This window comes from Cinclus cinclus, chromosome 10 (genome assembly GCF_963662255.1).
Source record: "Cinclus cinclus chromosome 10, bCinCin1.1, whole genome shotgun sequence".
NCBI lineage: Eukaryota > Metazoa > Chordata > Aves > Passeriformes > Cinclidae > Cinclus > Cinclus cinclus.
In genome coordinates, this window is record NC_085055.1 from 25,205,688 (window position 1) to 25,223,397 (window position 17,710).

The window sequence follows — 17,710 nt, forward strand, 5'->3', positions numbered from 1 at the left end:
ACGGAGCTGCTCCCGGTGGTGCGGGGAGACACGGAGCCCCCGGGCGGGGGGACACGGTGCCGCTCCCGGTGGTGCGGGGGACACGGAGCCGCTCCCGGTGGTGCGGGGGACACGGTGCCGCTCCCGGTGGTGCGGGGGACACGGAGCCGCTCCCGGTGGTGCGGGGCCGGCAGAGGGCAGCGCCGGGCCGGGCTCGGACACTCACTGCCCTGGACACTGCTCCGGACACGGCCCCGACTGCAACTGCTTAGGGCGTTCTCCTGCCTCAAACCCCGAAACGTGTCATGTGCAACATCAGAAAGGAGCACTGGTGAACTCCCCGCCTCTAATGGGAAACACTTGAGAGTTCTACCAAATCTGTCACTTTTTAAATGAAAACATGAAAAGGGCCGTGATAAAACAAAACAACAAGGGGGGAAAAAAGGAAAAAAAAAAAAAAAAGAAGTTGGAATCATGCACTTTGATTCAGATACTGAAAAATTTTCCCCAAGGAATGGAAAAACTGACGGGGAAAAAAAATAGGCAAACCAAAATCTTCTGGTGCTTGCAGCAGCCGGAGCAGACATTCTTCGTTATAATCCCCTCGCTCCCTTCGCGCTTCGGGAAGGGGAAAAAAAAAAACACCGAACCCTTCTGTGATGGTTCTTAGAGATTTTGGGACCTCAAGATGTTTAAACAAGTGGTTCTTATTTATGTTCCAATGCAACTGGTGACTGTCCCAGACACCACTGGCTGCTCTGGGTTGAACTGAACTGTGGTTTATCAAAAAAGGCGAACCAAGAGGCTTCCGAAGCTAACTCGTTGATTTTGGGGAAAGAGTAGGTTGAGAGGACTGTTCCCTGGGAGTGGAACTACAACAGGCCGGGCAGGAGGCTGCTCTACAGGAGATATCATCATTGATGTGTATTTTAAAAAGCCTTACTGCTATTTTATAAAATCTCCTGTTTCTCTTTTTTTGAAAACGTCCCCGTATCTCGGGAGCTTCGTAGGAAGCAGAAAAGCAGCTTGTCAGGCCGGGGACTGAGAGGCCGCCCCTTCCCATGTCCCTGCCCCTGCCCCTGCCCTTGCCCCTTGCCCTGGCCGCCCGGAAGGGTGGCCGCTGCCCCGCGCCCTCCCGCCGCTCCCTGGGAACATCAGATCCACGGCAGGATCTAACGAGGACATGGACTGAAGGACATGGTCTTGGAGGCCCCCCTCCCACTGGTACTAGCGGGGATCCCGGGGCCGTTCCCTCGTGCCCCGCCTGGGGCTGCTCTGAAGGCAGCGGGGGCTGCCAGCAGCTCCGCGCAGCGCCCGGCGGGCACGGCTCCAAAACCTTGGCGAAAACGCATCAAGGCAGAACTCCGGCTGCCCAAACCTCAGGCTCTCCCCCGAAACCCCTCCCGGTGTCACCCCGCACCCGGGGCTTTTGTAGTAGCTGGGCAGCCAGCGGCACTGAACATTTCTGGGGGTTTCGTTGTCTGGGCTGCGCGAGTCGATACCGGCGCTGCTTCTGATTCTCTGATGGGGCTGCCAGAAGCTCCTCTGCGGGGCTGGATAAGGGGCTGGATGAGGAGATGGATGTGGGGCTGGATGAGGAGCTGGATGTGGGGCTGGATGAGGAGCTGGATGTGGGGCTGGATGAGGAGCTGGATGTGGGGTTGTGTGAGAGGCTGGTAAGGGGCTGGATGTGGGGTTGGATGTGGGGCTGGATGTGGGGCTGGATGAGGGGCTGGATGAGAGGCTGGATAAGGGGCTGGATAAGGGGCTGGATGTGGGGTTGCATGAGGGGCTGGATGAGGGGTTGGATGAGGAGCTGGATGAGGAGCTGGATGTGGGGCTGGGTGTGGGGTTGAATGTGGGGTTGCATGAGGGGCTGGATGAGGGGCTGGATGTGGGGCTGGATGAGGAGCTGGATGTGGGGCTGGGTGTGGGGTTGAATGTGGGGTTGCATGAGGGGCTGGATGAGGGGCTGGATGTGGGGCTGGATGAGGAGCTGGATGTGGGGCTGGGTGTGGGGCTGGATGTGGGGTTGCATGAGGGGTTGGATGAGGGGTTGGATGAGGAGCTGGATGAGGAGCTGGATGTGGGGCTGGGTGTGGGGCTGAATGTGGGGTTGCATGAGGGGCTGGATGTGGGGCTGGATGTGGAGCTGGATGAGGGGCTGGATGAGGGGCTGGATGAGGGGCTGGATGTGGGGATTGATGTGGGGTTGCATGAGGACCTCAGTGCGGGGATGGATGCGGGGCAGCCTTCGTGCCGCAAGGACCACTCGTACCCGAGCACGGGGAACAGTCATAAGCCACGTACCAGATGCCTCAGACGTTGTGGCTGATAAGCACCAAGCGGTATCACCTCCAAAGCCAGGAGCAGAGGAAACGCAGGTCCATATGTACCTGATACCATTTTTTTTCTGAACGTCTTGTAAAAACCAACACCTGAAAAAGAGAGATTAGTAGCGAGTGACTCTTTTTGGTTTATTTCCCCTTTTGATAACTTAGAACATTACGCCTCATATTGTGCTCAGCTTCGCCTTGTACTTTTGTTTGGGTTTTCGAGGAACAAAACCACAGTAACGAAAAGAATCACAGTTATCGCTGGGAAAAAACGGGGAAACGGGCGACATACCTGAAACTCTTACCTCAGTAACTCTTCTCTCCGGCGGGGTCGGCAGCGTGCCTCCAAACCCGCACCTTGGCAAGCACTGCGTGCCCCAAGAAGTGGAGGCTACCCCGGCAGCCCACAAATCCCGAACCTTCTCTTCTCCCAGAGCCCATTTACCGATGCCCCGCGGTTTTTCTTCGGACGCCCCTGCCCCAGCCAAATACCAGATTGCCCATCAGTTGTCACTGACGTGGCCCTCGAGGGCCACTCCGTGCCCACATTCACCCCGTGCTGCCTAGTGTCATTGAAAATGGTCACTGTGAACAAAAAAGGTGAAATTCCGTCCCGTTATTTCGTGATCTCTCCGAGCTTGTTATTGGTGTAGAGCGGGGTGAAAGCTCCTTTTGGAGGGAGAAAGAAATTAAACGAAAGTAGGCGAACAATTAATCTGCCAGCAAAACAGTAGGGTTTACAGGGACCAGCTGAGAAGCCAGGAGCTTCCGCCGGTGTCAGGAGCCACCTGTGTGCCCGCACCCGCATGTGCCCTCAGGGAAAACCGAGTTTGGCACCTCCGGCACGGCAGGGCAAGGTGGCGTTCCTCCTGCCGTTATTTTATAACGGGAAAGGCCTTGCACAGCTAGCAAACCCTCTCTCAAAGGCAGAGCAGGGAGAGCCGGGGTTTCGCTTTAAAATCGCACCTGATGAGATTTCTCAGGGTATTTTCTCACTGTGCAGTTTGAAGGAGAGCAAGGCTCTCCTTCCCTGCCAATGCGTTCCTGATCTGTGGTCCTCGCCTGCCTCTTTCCTGCAGCGGGGGCAGGCGGGGGCCCGCGGGGCACAGCCCTGCCCGGTGCCCGGCGCCGTATGCCTGGGGCGGAAACAAGCACGAGGTTTTGCCGAAAGCCAAATTCTTCTTTAGGAAACGTTCAGCTGATTCTCAACGAATTCCCACCAGCCCACCAAATCCTGCAGCTGCTTGTTAGGCCAACAAAACCCCGTGTGGTTTCTAAACATACGGAAAGAAGAAGGAAAAATATGTCCATCCAAGTAAACTATAAGTGAAAACTCATTGATTACCTCCGCCTTCCTGTCTCTGATTTGATTAATCATTTGCCATCATGCTTTCCGAATCACTTCTGTGTTGGTTTCCCTCCGCCTGAATCCTGTAAGACTTTTCCAGAAGGGAGGCTGTGATGTTGAGACCAACATACTGTAAACAACCACAAGAAGCAGAGCGAATGTTTTCAATACAGCTCGAGGACTAAAATAAACTCATTGGATTAGGCCAGCCCTAGCGATTGTTTTGGTGAATGCTTCCCAGGCCCGCTGCTGAGCACACCCCGAGGGCTACCTGGGGCGGGCGGCGGTGCCGGGCGAGTCCCCTGCCCTCCCGCCTGCCTGCGCTGCGGGGCAGATGTTACACTGGCCCAGAGCAGAGCCTGCCAGGGCGGCGATGCCCCGCAGACCAGGGGATGGGCTTCTGGAGGGCTTCGTACGGGTGGATGGAGAAGCCGCAGGAGAACCGCAGGGCCGGGAGCCCCTCTGAGGCCACTCTCCCTGCGCCCCTCCCGCCGCCGCGGTACGCCCAGGGCTGCCGGGGCGGCTCCGGGGCTCGACACTGGTCTCTGCCGCGCTTCTCGGCTCTCTCCAGACTGGTTATCCCGGCTCTGTCCGAGCCTGTTACAGCGTCGAGCTTTATAGCCCTCGCAATATTTTCTTCGTCGTCTTGTATTGACGAAAAAAAATACCGCGCCGGCTGCCCGTGCCCGCCTGGTCCCCCGTGTTTGAGGCTGGCCGGCCCTTCCTGCGAGTGGGCAGGAACGGACCCCGCAGGGCACGGGGATCTCGGTCCCCGCTGTGTGCCCGCCGCCCGCCCCGTCGAGCCGCCCTCCCGAGCCGGGCCCGCCGGAGCTCGAAGCGCTCCCGACTGTCGCACACGCAGAGCGGAGATTTTTTTAAGTAACAAATGTAGTTTTTTTTATTTTTGAAACAAAAATATCGTTTTCGGCTTAACAATAGCCGGATCTCGCTGAATGAAGCCTTTGCATATTTTCCTGTTTTAATTGGTTGTATAATAAACAGTCCTGACCCCGCACTCTATTTTCAATGAGTTCAGGGTGAAACGCAGACCATGGGACTGGAAATGACTTTTTCACCACTTAAAACACTGACAAGAATACCAGGAATCAGGCGGTATTAAACAGCCGCTCCGGCTGGGGCGAGAGGGAGGGCGCAAGGTAAGAGCTCTGTGTGTGTCTCCTCACGGAGCTTGGCTCTGCCCTGCCCGCAGCCACCGCCTCCTGCCCGGTCCCGGCATGGAGAGAGGAGCCGGGACAGGTCCATCATTCAGCATCTCGCTGCCGGGCGGCAAGCAGAGGGCAGCCGTGCCGTGCCGTGCCGTGCCGTGCCGTGCCGTGCCACCGGGAAGTGCTCCCGGCGCCCAGGGCTCTGCCAACCTCCGAGGCCGGCCAGGGCTTCAAAGGACCGGAGAGGACGAGAAGGCTGCGGTCGCAAAACACCCCCCGGAGCTGGCACTGCCCGGGGGCTGGAGCAGCAGAGGGGCGCTGGGAGTCCGCTCAGGCTCGGGGACCAAACTCTGTCCTTCCCCGGCACAGGCAGGCTGCTTCCACACCCGCTCCGGGCAGAGAGAAAACACCCCTCGCTCTTCTGCTTTCATCTCTCGCCAGCGTTGTATAAGCCCGGGGCCGCTCCGAAAGGCAGCGGCGGCGGCTCAGCAGCCCTGAGCCCCCTTCCCTGGCTCTGGTCCCCGGAGCAGCCCCGCGGCGAGCAGCGGCCCCGGGAGCGGAGGAGGCTCCGCGCCGAGGTGCTGTCCCGGGGAGCGCGTCCCGCTCCGTGTGCATTCCTCCTGCCGTCATTTATATAACGGGGAAAGACCTTACACAACGCTCGAACCCAGCGCTTGCCAGGAGTGCGGCGCTCGGCCTCTTGATTTTGTGAGGGGACAATGGGGCCGGGCGGCGGCGCGGCCGGGGGCAGGTGGGAGCGGCGGGAGGAGACGGCGACCCAGGGCGAAGGAATGCTGAGCCACAGCGAGCACCACTTGGTCCTGTGGTGGCGTTCGTACCCACGGAGCTGCCTGCAGAGGGGTCTGTACAGGCCCTGCTCCAGCTCAGTCCTTGCCGTCCCAAGTGCCGCTGTCCCGGAGCGCGGCCCGGTCCTGCACATCACCCGGCTGGGAGCGGGCCCGCGGGAGGCAGAGCTCGGACAGGACACTCGGTCCCTGCGTGCCTGGGCTCTAGGTAGCCCGCAGCGCGGTTCGTGGCGTCTCCCCAGGGGCCGTGCCCTCTGCCGAGGCAAGCACCAGCCCGCGGGGAGATGATGGCCACCCCCTCCCCAGGCCGAACGCGAGGCCCCGCCGCGGCGGCGGAGGCCGAGCTGCAGCCGGCAGCGCCAGGCGGCCAGGGACGGCGCCCGGGGCTCCCCCAGCGATTTCTCTACGAGTTTACATTCGGTGCTTACATTCTGTTTGTAAAATACAGAAAACGATCGTGAAAACGTCCTACAGGAGCCACGGCCGCCCGGGAGCGGCGCGGGGAGCCCGGGCCAAATGACAGCAGAATCCCGGCCGGGCACAGGGAGCCGGGCAGACGGACAGACCCCCGGCCTGGCAGGGAGAGCGGCTGCACGGCCCTGCCGGCCCGCTCCTCTCCCAAACGCGCGGCTCCCTGCCTCTCTCTATGGGCTCCAGGGACCGCTGGTCAAGCACAGCGGGACCTGGGTGGAGACCACTCGGGGAGTGGAATAGCCCCAGGGGCCGCACGTCCCTATCCGGTCCCGGCCTGCCGCCTCTCCCTGCACCTCACGGTCAGGTATCTCTTCACTCAAAGCTGGAGAGCCCCAGCCGTTCCCGGGGTGCTTCAGCCTTCGCTTCAGGCCGAACGACGGCACAGCCCAGGAAGGAGCCCAGGGAGCCACCGGTGGCCCTATGCGGGGGTCCACGGAGGTGGTCCCACCCTCCCTTCACCCCGTGCCCACCTCCGATGGCAGGAGTTTCCCTTTTGGCCTTAACATACCCCGGAGGAAAGTAGCGGGATCGGCAGTACCTATCTAGTAAGAAACAAGCGGCCGAGGCCCTGAGCCCTCCGGTGCAAAGCTGCGATCCTCGGTACGTGTGAACGGTGCTACCTCTCCCCTCTGCCGCCCGCTCCCACGCGAGGGCCCCGGGCGGGTCAGAGGCGGAGAGGAGCGCGCCGCTCCCGCGGAGCCACCGCTGGTAACGGCGTGAGTCCCGGCCGCGTCCCGTGTGCGCTGGCATCCCCGCTTCGGCCTTCGGCCTCCCGCTACATCGGTGTTCGTGCAGCGGCCGGCTCTCTCCGTACCGCCCTGTGCCCGGGGCAGGCGCTCGGGCCGCGGCTCCCGGCACCGCCGCCCCGCATTGACCCCGCTTTCTGCACCCCTTGAGCGTCTCTGTCCGCCCGAGCGGAGCCCCTCGGCCGCACTGACGCTCGCAGCGCCCTCCCCGCCTGGGGAGCGGGGCCAGGGAGCACAGCAGGGCTCCGGGATGGCCCGGCGGGTTCCCCAGCGCCCCTCTGCTCGGGCCGTGCCCGCCCAGCGGCAGAGAGGCGACCGGTCGCCTCGTCTCTCCCTGCTTTCTGCGACCGGGCTGGAGGCTGCCGCTTCCCGCCGTGCAGGGAAGCAGGCCCTGACAGAAAGGGAGAGCGTCGGGCGGCCGGGCAAGGGCAAGTGCCGGGTCCCTGGCTGCGGAGCGGAGTGCTCAGCCCCGCTCCCGGATTTCACTCCTGGCAGCCCTGTCCGCGGCAGCGAGCAAGGAGGTGATCACCGCATCCCCGCTGCAGCCGCGGAGCCGCAGGCCTGTCCCAGGCCGGAGTCTGAGCGGGACCCAGCGCGAGCCGGGCCGGCACCGGGCCTGCCCCATCCTCTCCGGACCCCCGGGCCCGCTCAAGGGCCGCTGCCTGCGGCGACGGGCAGGGGTAGAAGCGAGGCCCAGGCCGCTGCCGCGGCTACCGGCTCCCGGCTCGGCGAGGAAAGAGAGAGCCGCCTGCGGCTCCCGGCTCCGTCAGCGGCCCGGGCCCGCATGGGGCTCAGGCCCCGCCGCAGCGTGGCCGGGCCGGGCACGGAGCGACACGGGACCTTCTAGGCCACGGCTCCGGGCACGCGGGGAAGAAACGAAAGCGGAGCCAGGGTCCGGCACGGCCCCGGGCACTGCCCCAGGCACGGCCCCGAAGCCTCTGCCGCCTCTGCCCCGGGCCGGGCACACGGGTGGGGGACCGGCAGCTCCCGCGCCCCGCAACCGAGGCGCTCCCGGGCTCGCCCGCCCCGCACGACCTCGGAACCGGCGCAATGGTCCCCGCGCCTTCGGCCGCGGCCGAGGCAGCCCCGGGACCCCGCAGCTCTCCGCCGGTGCCCGGCGGAGCCGGTGGAGTGCCCGACACGGTTCGCAGTCGCACCGGGGAGCGCTGCAGCGGCGGACCGGGAGCGGTGTCCGCAGCCCGGAGCGGCCCCGGCACCGCAGAGCCTGCTCCGCGCTCCGCTGCCGATTCCCGATCCCGAGCGCCGAGGAGCGGAGTGAAATAAAACGATATGGAAAGAAGGAAAGGCATTTTATTGGAGACTTTACAAATGCTAGGAAATACAATGAAAGTGCTAGTTCTTTCTAGAAAAGTTGGTCCCGAAATGGTACTATGCCACAGCATCTATCGGTTTACACAAACATTTACAAAATCGCTATGAACTGGCCCCTGTTTTAAAGTCGCTATTTTTTTTTCACATTAATCTATGTAAAGTTGAAGGATCAAAACCTTTTAAGAAAAAGGGTAAGCATTCGAAAGCAGAACCTACCGGAAAATCCATTCTGGGCCAGGTTGGGGGGCAAAAAAAACTTAAGATACTTTAAGCTTTCATTATTAATAATAATATCCACACGGAAATATATCCCAATTTACAGGAAAGCGTCTCTTTTTTTTTATAACATCAAAATATTTTTAGACCTGTATAAAATTATTTTAAAGACCTCAGAGGACATTGTCTCCTTTAAAAAATACATTTACCGCTGCCGAAACGTTTCACGAGTGACCCTGGCGTGTTTTGTTTGTTGGTTTCTATTAACCAGCAATATCGCACATCTGCTGTTACAGCAGTTGCCACGTTAAGTACTATTTTAACGAAAAGTCACAGCTCGGAAGAAGCGCAGTGCTTTGCAGAGCGAGGAAGAAGACAGGGGATGAAGAGAAGGAGGAGGACGAGCACCGTGGGCACTCGGTAGTGTCTAGGCCCCACCAACCCCACACCGCACGCGTGAAAATACCTCCGCTATTTACAAACTCCGCTTTACTCTCCCCATGGCTGAGCCCAAAAAGACTACGGCTGAATTACAAAGAAGCATAATTTTCAGCGCTGAACAGCCAATTTTTAATTAGATGCTTCCCCCCCCAAAAAAAAATCCCCCCAAAACCCCAAACAAACAAACAAACAAACAAAAACCCCTAAAGCAAACAAACCCGAACCAAAAAACCCCATCAAAGCCAACAACTCACAAACACACACAAGCAGAGAAAGTCCCTGTGAATCCCCGCTCGCCCGGAGACAGGCGGCCCGGCCGCCGCTGCCGGCGCAGCCCCGCGGGGATCCCCCACACTTACACTGCCTTCTTCTCATGGAGGAACGGCTCCTACACTGACACTACACGCGGGGCAAGGCTGCTATTTCCCCACCGCGAGAGTTTGGGCACAGAGAGAGGGAAGTCCGTGGCTAGAGACGAGGAGGAGAGACGCGGAGCGCAGGGGAACGCGGCGAGGTAGGAGAGGGGCAGCGGGGCCGGTGCATTTCTGTGACGGCGGCTGGCCGGAGCCTCCCTAGATGTCTATGCGGGAGTGCAGGGCGCTGTGTTTGCTGTCGTGCTCCCAGTACGAACAGTGCATCATGGACAGCTCGGCGGGCTGGCGGGCACAGGCAAACTGGAGGCCGGCTCCGTTTGCCGCCGGGGCCGCGGGCGGCGCGGGGCTGGCCGGGCTGAGCTGCTGGGGGTGGTGGGCGTGCGGGTGGTGGTGGTGGTGGTGGCCCATGCCGTTGTAGGAGTTCACCATGCTGGGCAGCGCCATGCTCTGCACCCGTGAGTAGGGGCTGTAGGACGCCGGGCCCGAGAGTCCTTTCACATTGACGGGGCTGACGTTCCCACCAGACATCTGGCAGGACGTGTAGGGCATGGGCGCGGGGGGCTGCGCCAGCGGCCACGAGTTGTTCATGAAGGTGGACTGCAAGTACTTGGGCGGGGACAGGTAGCCGTAGCTGTCGGGGCTGAAGAGGGTCTTGCCAGGCTGGAAGTGGGTCGGAGGTGGCCGGAAAGGCCGTTTCATCCTTCGTCTCCTGCGGTAGTTGCCCTTCTCGAACATGTCCTCGCAGGCGGGGTCTAGGGTCCAGTAGTTGCCCTTGCGCTCGCCGCCACCCTCCCGGGGCACCTTGATGAAGCACTCGTTGAGGCTGAGGTTGTGGCGGATGCTGTTCTGCCAGCCTTTCTTGTTCTTCTCGTAGAAAGGGAACTTGCTGATGATGTACTGGTAGATCCCGGACAGCGTAAGCCTCTTCTCCGCACTCTCCCGAATGGCCATGGCGATCAGGGCCACGTAGGAATAGGGGGGCTTCTGCGAGGGGTCCGGCTTCTCGGGGCCCTTGTCCGCGCTCAGCTCCTCCTTGCCCCGGTCCGGTTCCTTGTTGCCGCTGGTGTCATGAGCCAGCAGCGCCACCGTGTCCTCCTCGCCGTCCTGGTAGCTGCTCATCATGGTGCCCCGCGCTCGCCGCCCGGGGCGCCCAGCGCAGCGCAGCGCGGTGCGGAGCGCTGCCCGCTGCACGGAGCCCGCTGCTGGCGGCCGTCCCGCTCCGCGCTCGCCGGGACGGGGCCGGAGCCGAAGCCGAAGCCGAAGCCGAAGCCGAAGCCGAAGCCGAAGCCGAAGCCGAAGCCGGGACCCGGACGGAGATCGGGAGGCGCCTCTCGCGGCGCCGCTGATCCGCGCAGCGCGGCGTGCGGCGTCGTCCCTGCCCCCGCGGGCTCCGCTCCCCTCTGCCGCGGCGGCCGGGCTCTTTTCTGATTTGTATGGGCCCGGCCGAGTTCCGCTTTCGTCAGGAGCCCGCTCCCCTATCGCCGCCGAGCCGCTGGGCACGGCCGAGTTCACCCTGCAGTCACGGCGCCGCGCTCAGCCCCGCGCACACGCGGCCCGACGTGGCCCCGCGGAGCGGCGCGGAACCGCCCCGGCTCGGCCGCGCCGCCGGGGGCGGGGGGAGGCGGGGGGCGGTGTCCGGGGGCGCTGGGCGAGCCTCCGCCGCCCACCCCGGAGCCCGCCGGGGCCCGCGGTGCTTCCAGCCCTCCCGCCCGGCGCGGGGTCGCGCTGGAGGCGGTGGGTGCGAAGGGGTGTGCCCGCGGCGCTCGCTCTGCCGCGGCCGCTTGTCACACGTCCAGCCGCACACGCGGTCGCGTTTATATGTCTTGGCCGCGGGCCCCGCCAACCGATCGCGCCCGCGGAGCACAAGGAGGCTGTCGCCGCTCCCTGCAAGTCGATTCTTGCAGCTCTTATTTGCAGGAGGCAGAAAGCGAAAGGTGTCGGGTCGCCCCTTCTCCCTCCCCGCAGAGTACATGCAGGCCCCCAGCGCGGCTGCGGGGCTGACAGGCGCCTCGAGGGCCGAGGCACGGTGGCGAGACGGGGGGGTGACACACTGGGCAGCTTTCCTGCTCCTTCCCCTGCGGGGCTTCGGCTTATTTCACACGGTTTCTGGAGTAGCGTATGCGGCACCGACATTCCCCTCTCTTTTCCCTTTCCTGCCTTCAGGCAAAGCCTCCCCGAGCAGCAGACAGGCAGCGACAGCTGTCCCGAGCACAAGAAATGTCAAAGCGCTGTGACAAATCCGTGCCCCGGTTCTGAGTAGCCCCGGGTACAGCAGCGACACTTCGCCCTGGTTTTTAAAGGGCTCTTCGGTCCTGTCCCGGGAGCGGGGCAGACCGGCCCTGTTTGACCCCCGGGCCTTTCCACCAGACAAGGCGCTGCGAGAGCCGGGGCGAGCTCCGCGGGGCCGGGACTACCTGCGCTCGCCGACCGCGGCCTCGCTTGTTCCCCGGGGCGCGGCGCCGCAGCGAGCCCGGTGCTGCCGGCACGGCTCCGCAGGACCCGGCCTCCCCGCCCGGGCTCAAGCACAGCTCGGGCTGCCCAGAGCGGCCCTGGGAGCAGATGCACGCTCACCTCGGGCCCCGCAGCTCTGCCCGCAGGCAGCTCATGGCCCTCAGACTCGCTCCTGCCTTGCACGTGAACCGCCTCTCGCGATGTGCCCTGTCCCCATGGTTTTAAGTGCGACATCAATTTTCGTAACCAAGCGAAGCGTGCCCGGGGCAGCCGGACTCTACCGTCGGGGTGCCCAGGGCTTCGGTGGCCCATGAGCAGATTTTCAGTTTCTCTGCCCGGCCACGTGTCCCTGTTCCCTTACCCGGGACAGACGAATTGAGGGTAAAGGCAGTCGAAGACGTAGAAATGTATTTCTACCGAGAAATAAATTAGCTCTTCGAGGAACTATCAGATTTATATATATGTATATATATATACAAATACATAAAATTATATATTTCTCAGTTAGGACAGGTTTCTGCATCTTCGCCTAGAGCCGTATAACCAATCCCTTATCCCTCGTCGGTGGAGGAGCGTCTGCCCCAAAACCCGGACTGCGTGATTTCGGTCACAGAAAGGAGGCCCGTCTATTTCCGCACCCAGGCGCAGAGCAGCGCACGCCGCCCCCGGGCACCCTCCTAACGCGCACAAACGAAACGGCGAAGGGACGAACACACAGGCCAGGCCTTCTCCAGGCTTCCCCTGCCCGGGCAGCCCCCGGCGGCTCGCTGTGCGCAGGGCGACAGAGCAGCCGGAGCCAGCTGTGCCCCGCCGTCGGGGCCGGGGCTGCCAGGCTCCCCAGGGCTGGGGCGAGCTTCTTTCTGCCGGCCACCCATGCTGCTCCCGGCGCTCCCCCTCGCAGGCGTTTCCGCGGCGAGGGCCGGTGCAGGTGTAGCAGCAGTGCCGCGTGTGTCATCACCTCCGCCAAATGGCGCATTGCTCCCTTCTCCCTCCTAAGCCGGGCGCGTAGCGACTTGGCAGGGCTCGCTCGTTCGCAGAGGACATTTGACATCCGAGGGTCTTGTTTGGGGTTTTTTGACAGCCCCACCAAGGGGGATTTCGGATTAACACCAGGGCAGAAGCTCAGCCCGGCGCTGGGAGCGGCGGTCAGGCCGAGCAGCAAAGGTGAGCGCGCAGCCCCGCGTGCGGTTACTTGAACGTTTGACACAAGGGCAGGCAGGGGCTGTCGGGCTCTCCCCTCTCCTAATTAAGCCCTTTTTGGGACATGAAACAACTACCTGAAAGCCCAGGAACACGCCCCTGGCAGCTGTACGCTGTAGCTGCGCTGAAGGGGAGAGCTGAGGGCTTATCGGCACCCACAGAAATGCCGCAGCGAGGGGAAAGCAAGTATCGGGGACGGGCAGCGAGCGGAGAAGCGCGGAGAGCCCTTTCGGGGGAAGGAGCGGGGATCCCGGCACGGCCCCGAGAGCGGTCCCGTCCGCCGGTGCCCCGGGCTGAGCCCGCGCCCCGCCCGCCGGCGCTCCCGGGGCCGGGCAGCAGCCGGACAAACCCGGGCAAGACGAGGGCAGAGGGAGGCAGCGGAGCCGCTCCCGGCCCGCTCCCGCAGCCGCTCGCCGGGGTAGGGGAAGCAGGAGGGGAATTGGCAATGGAGGGGCTCACAGCCCCGTGCCCGTGTCCCGGCCTGCTGCGGCGGGGAAAGGGCTCTCGCTTTCTGCAAATGGGGGCAGAACAGCCCCGGCCGCAGCCGGGCCCCGGCGCAGGGAAGCCGGGAGGGAGGCGGGCAGAGCGGGACTCAATCCCGGCTGCGCAACCCCGCCTAAGAGAGGCGACCCGCGAGACGCTGCAAACTGGGGCTTCGCCGCTACCGAGCCGGACCGGGTTCCCCTTCCCGAGCAGAGCACGAGAACCCCCGCCGCGACCCCGGTGCGATTTTCCCGCTGCGCAGCGCTCAAGCCGTGCGCGGCTGGCAGCGCCGAGCGGAGCGGGACACGGCGAGCAGCGGGGTCTCCGCCGTGGGGACACGGGGACACGGGGACACGGGGACACGGGGCACGGTGCCCCCCCCACGTCTGGCCCCGGCAGCCCGCAGGAAGATTCCCGTGAAAGCCGTGCCTTAAGCTGAAGTGCTGAGAAGGCTCGAGTAGCCCGAGTGGTTTAGGTTTTCTTTTCTACTCACCCTCTTCAGGCAGCAGAATCTGGAAGGTCTGAGGTTGGTTTGTTTGAAATTGCGGCAGCCTTCCTCTCCCAACGTTTTGGGTTTTTTTTTTTTCCCCGTTTCTCTTGGCGAGAAAACGTATCTCCAGCGGAGAGCGCCGGTCCGCCCCCGGCTCGGGGAGCCCCGCTCCCGTTCGGCCAGCGCAGCTCTCCTGCAGGCACCGGGGCAGGGCTCTCGCCTGCCGCACCGACACCCGGACGGGGACAGGAGGCACAGCCCTGTTGTCAGCCCTGCGGCTCCTACTCCCTTCTGCTGCCCCGCGGCGCCCCGGCTCCCGGGGGCGGACACACGGCCGGTGCCCCGTAAGGACGCACCTTTCGGGACTCGAGCCTCGGCACGCCGGGGCCGTACCGACATGACCCGCTCACTCGGCTCACGTAGCCACCGCACGGACGCAGACATAAAAGCGGCTCCCGGCGCGCCTTGTTCCGAGTGCCGCGTCCCTGAGGAACGGGATCCGCGGGGCTCCGGCAGCGGGGGAGGGCCGGGGGCTCTCGGTCCCCGCTCCGTTCCCCCAGCAGCTCTCCTTCCCTCGGCACAGCCCGCAAAGCGGCCGGGACAAGGCAGTCACCTCGCTACCGTTTCAAGTACTCCTAGTTTATTCCCTTTTTTTGTGCTACTTTAAGATCGTGGAGTATTTTTCTCCCTAGCAAACCCAGAAAAAGTAGGGTACGTGTTAAACGTGGCATGCGCGGGTCCGTCTCGCACCGCGGCGCTCATGAGAGTTAACGAAATGTGCTGCGGCAAATGAAATATTCTGGCCTCAATGAAAATTCATCCGATTTAATCGATTAAAAGGCTGAGACGAGGGCGTTTTCCTGCGGTACTGACGCGCGGGAGCTCCGTGTCCCCTCGGGCGGAGGGAGCGGAGGGGCCCCGGGACGCGGCTGCTCCAGTGCCCGCCCGCAGCTCGGACCGGGCCGGGCCGTGGCCGCAGCCGCCCCGCTTCCCTTCCAGAGCCCGTTTCGCTCCTTTTCTAAATGACAGCTAGAGGCAGGGCTCGAACCTGGAGGTGTACTTACCGGCACAGCACCAGGAATAAAACCTTTGCGACCCCATTGCAACCATTGTGTGAGACGAAACTACGTGCGTGTCACTGCCTTTAGACCCTAAACTCTGGCTTGGAAAAGCTTTCATTTTCAAAACCTCACCTGGCCTGCAAATCACCTCGCTCATCTAAGGACACCACAAATACACACAATTCCCCTTTCCCCTCTGTTCAGTATTCCCAGCAGCACAGTCCCGAACATTTCATAAACGTTCTTTAATTACATTATTCAGCGTGTGACGCCAGAGCAAGGAAATATTCACCTGGAAAGTGTCTTCTTCTGCATGAATGAGTCTCATTGTCAGATCCTTAAGCATATATAGGTGCCTATATGTTTTTCAGTGGAGAATTTAGTTTCTCATTTATACAGTACAGCTAAAAATTTTGGTAGCTTCAGGCTTGTTTTTACAAGCTCCCAGCTGTACAAGGATTTCTGTTTTTACATGAAAAACTAAGCAATCCGTAGACCATGATGGCTGTATATCCATAATGTGAGCTTCATGAGGAACAGAGCAACTTTATTATGATCTGGACTGAAATCACATTGAAAAAAAGCCCGTCTAACAGAGCCTGAGGGGAAGAGTCACAACTGGGCTCAATTCTCTACCAAATCCAAACGAAGTGAAAGGTTTTAGGATCCGGAGAGTAGGTTTCCCCCTTCAGCTGATACTCTGAAGATATTTTCATGATCCCATTTAAAAAAATATTGAGCCTGTTCCCGTTGCCTCGATATCAAATAAATCTACCTCAAGGGAAAAGACAGCCCCAGCCCTTTTCCCTCTTCTATTCCTGGTTCCCATCTCTCCTCTTCTCAGCTTTTCATGTGTAGCCTGAGCCCAAGTCTTCACTACAGTATATTTGTTTATGCTTAGAGAACAGGCCTAGAGGAAAACAAACTCTGTTTTTCACCCCACCATTTGGTAGTTCCTTTCTTTCATCTGAAAACACAGCCTGATGGAGGGAAGGTTCTTGAATTCACACAACCGGTTACACGATGAAATGCAAACAGTTTCCTCTGGTATTAAATGGCAGCCCGCCACAGAGTTCAGGTTGGCTGTTATGGATTCACCAGTTAGGGCTCTGCAGGATAATCCTGTGTTGTTGCCATCCTGCAGTTCGTGGCCTACAGCAACGCTGCCGAATGCTGCAAATAAAAACAAACAAGGCAGCCTCTGCTTTTTAGACAGAGTAGAAATTATGTCTTTTTAGGAAGCTCGAAGCAAAGATCGTTTGTATCAGTCTGACAGTCTCAAAAGCAAGCTGCTCTTTTTAGCACTTCAAAATTGATGCTTATTTTTCTACAAAGCATGGGGACAAGGAAAGGAAAAGAAGGATAAAAAACCCAAACCATACAAGTCCACTGACGTCCAGATCACTCCGAAGTTGCAAATTAATAGCATTGTACAACTAAATTAGGGTCAAAGCAGGCGTCTTCCATTGTTGCTGAAAAGATTCATGGATTAACAGATCATTTTTAGGTAATAAAAAGTTCTGCGAGCTTGTTTAGACCATTCGAAAATGGCTTAGTTAAAAAAAAGATACTTCAAGAAAAATTCATCCAACCCACCTACAGACATCAAGGAAAATTTGTTTTCTATTACTTCTCCAAGCATGTGGGTCCGAAACTATAGCCATGATGAATTTATATAATCTCTCTGAATTTATTTAATCTACCCAAGACTGTTTCCATTAAGGGTCTGTTACTGCATTGGAGCAACAATGTTTGAAAAGGTCATTCTGGTTAGAAGCTGAAATGCCTAAATTTAGGAGACAAAGATCCACCAGCACAGCATAACAATGTAATGGATTGTTAGTGATGAGGAGAAGAGCAAGACCTCACCTGATACAGCTTTGCTGACGAAGGCTCTTTTAGAGAGAGTCGTGCTGGCAAAGCTGTTTCAGTCTGGAGAGCCTGAACCACAGGCTTGGGGCTGTTAGCTGTGTCCACACTGGAAGCACTTTGCTGTGGGAGTTTTTGGGGATGCTCCTGCTCAGTCTCGTGCTGGAGGCTCCCAGCCCCACAACAGAGCTGGCCAGCTGGGGACACGCTTGCACATGTTTGCAGCTCTGCTGATTTCGGTTTGAGCGAGCAGCTTGTGCTGACTCACTCAGACCACTGAATTTGGGCAGCGGTCTGTGGACTGAGAATTCAAGTTTTGTCTTTAGCAGCTCCTTGAGAATTTGTGGGTGGCATGGTCAGTGCTCTCTGTCCAGTCTCTGCATGGTCCTGCAGAGGAGGTGCTGCCCTGGGAGAAAGCCAGCCAGACACAGCCACGTGTTGTAAAATCCATGTGTATACTCAGACTGTCCCATCTGCATTATGACCACGTAAGTCATGCTCCTCTTCCATTTCTGAGCAACACAGAAGCAGTTGAACCTGGTTAAAGCCAAGCTGTCATGTCCCAAGGTCTTACAGAACTTGCAGAGGGGCTGTACCAGACAGGAACAGGGTGTTTTTGTTTTAAATAGTCTGCCCACATCTGCAATATATGTACATATTACCTACCTAAACAATTTGTGAATAACTCCCTGTACACCAGCTTCTCCTCATCTGCTTGCTGAACAGAAGCCCTGGCTGCAGCACCCGGGGAATGCCCGGCCAGATCCAGAGGGCAGAGTTACAGTGAGGGAGGCTGCCAAGCCCTTCAAAGAGCACCTTCCTCCTCCTATAAACCTGAACGGTTCAGGTGGTGTGCATGGCATGAACTGCACCTGTAAAGCCCTTCTTTTTCCCAAGCTCCCATCTAATAAGCTAAGATTGGTGCACTTGACAAACCA

The 17,710-nt window shown here is 60.1% G+C and overlaps 1 protein-coding gene across 1 annotated transcript; it reads right to left on the reverse strand.

Annotated features, from left to right (window-relative positions):
* Window positions 1-9,416: 9,416 nt before the first annotated feature.
* On the reverse strand, window positions 9,417-10,340 carry FOXL2 (forkhead box L2). The gene has a single exon (XM_062499365.1). The coding sequence runs from the start codon at window positions 10,338-10,340 to the stop codon at window positions 9,417-9,419; it is 924 nt and encodes a 307-aa protein (XP_062355349.1).
* Between the last annotated feature and the right edge of the window lie 7,370 nt (window positions 10,341-17,710).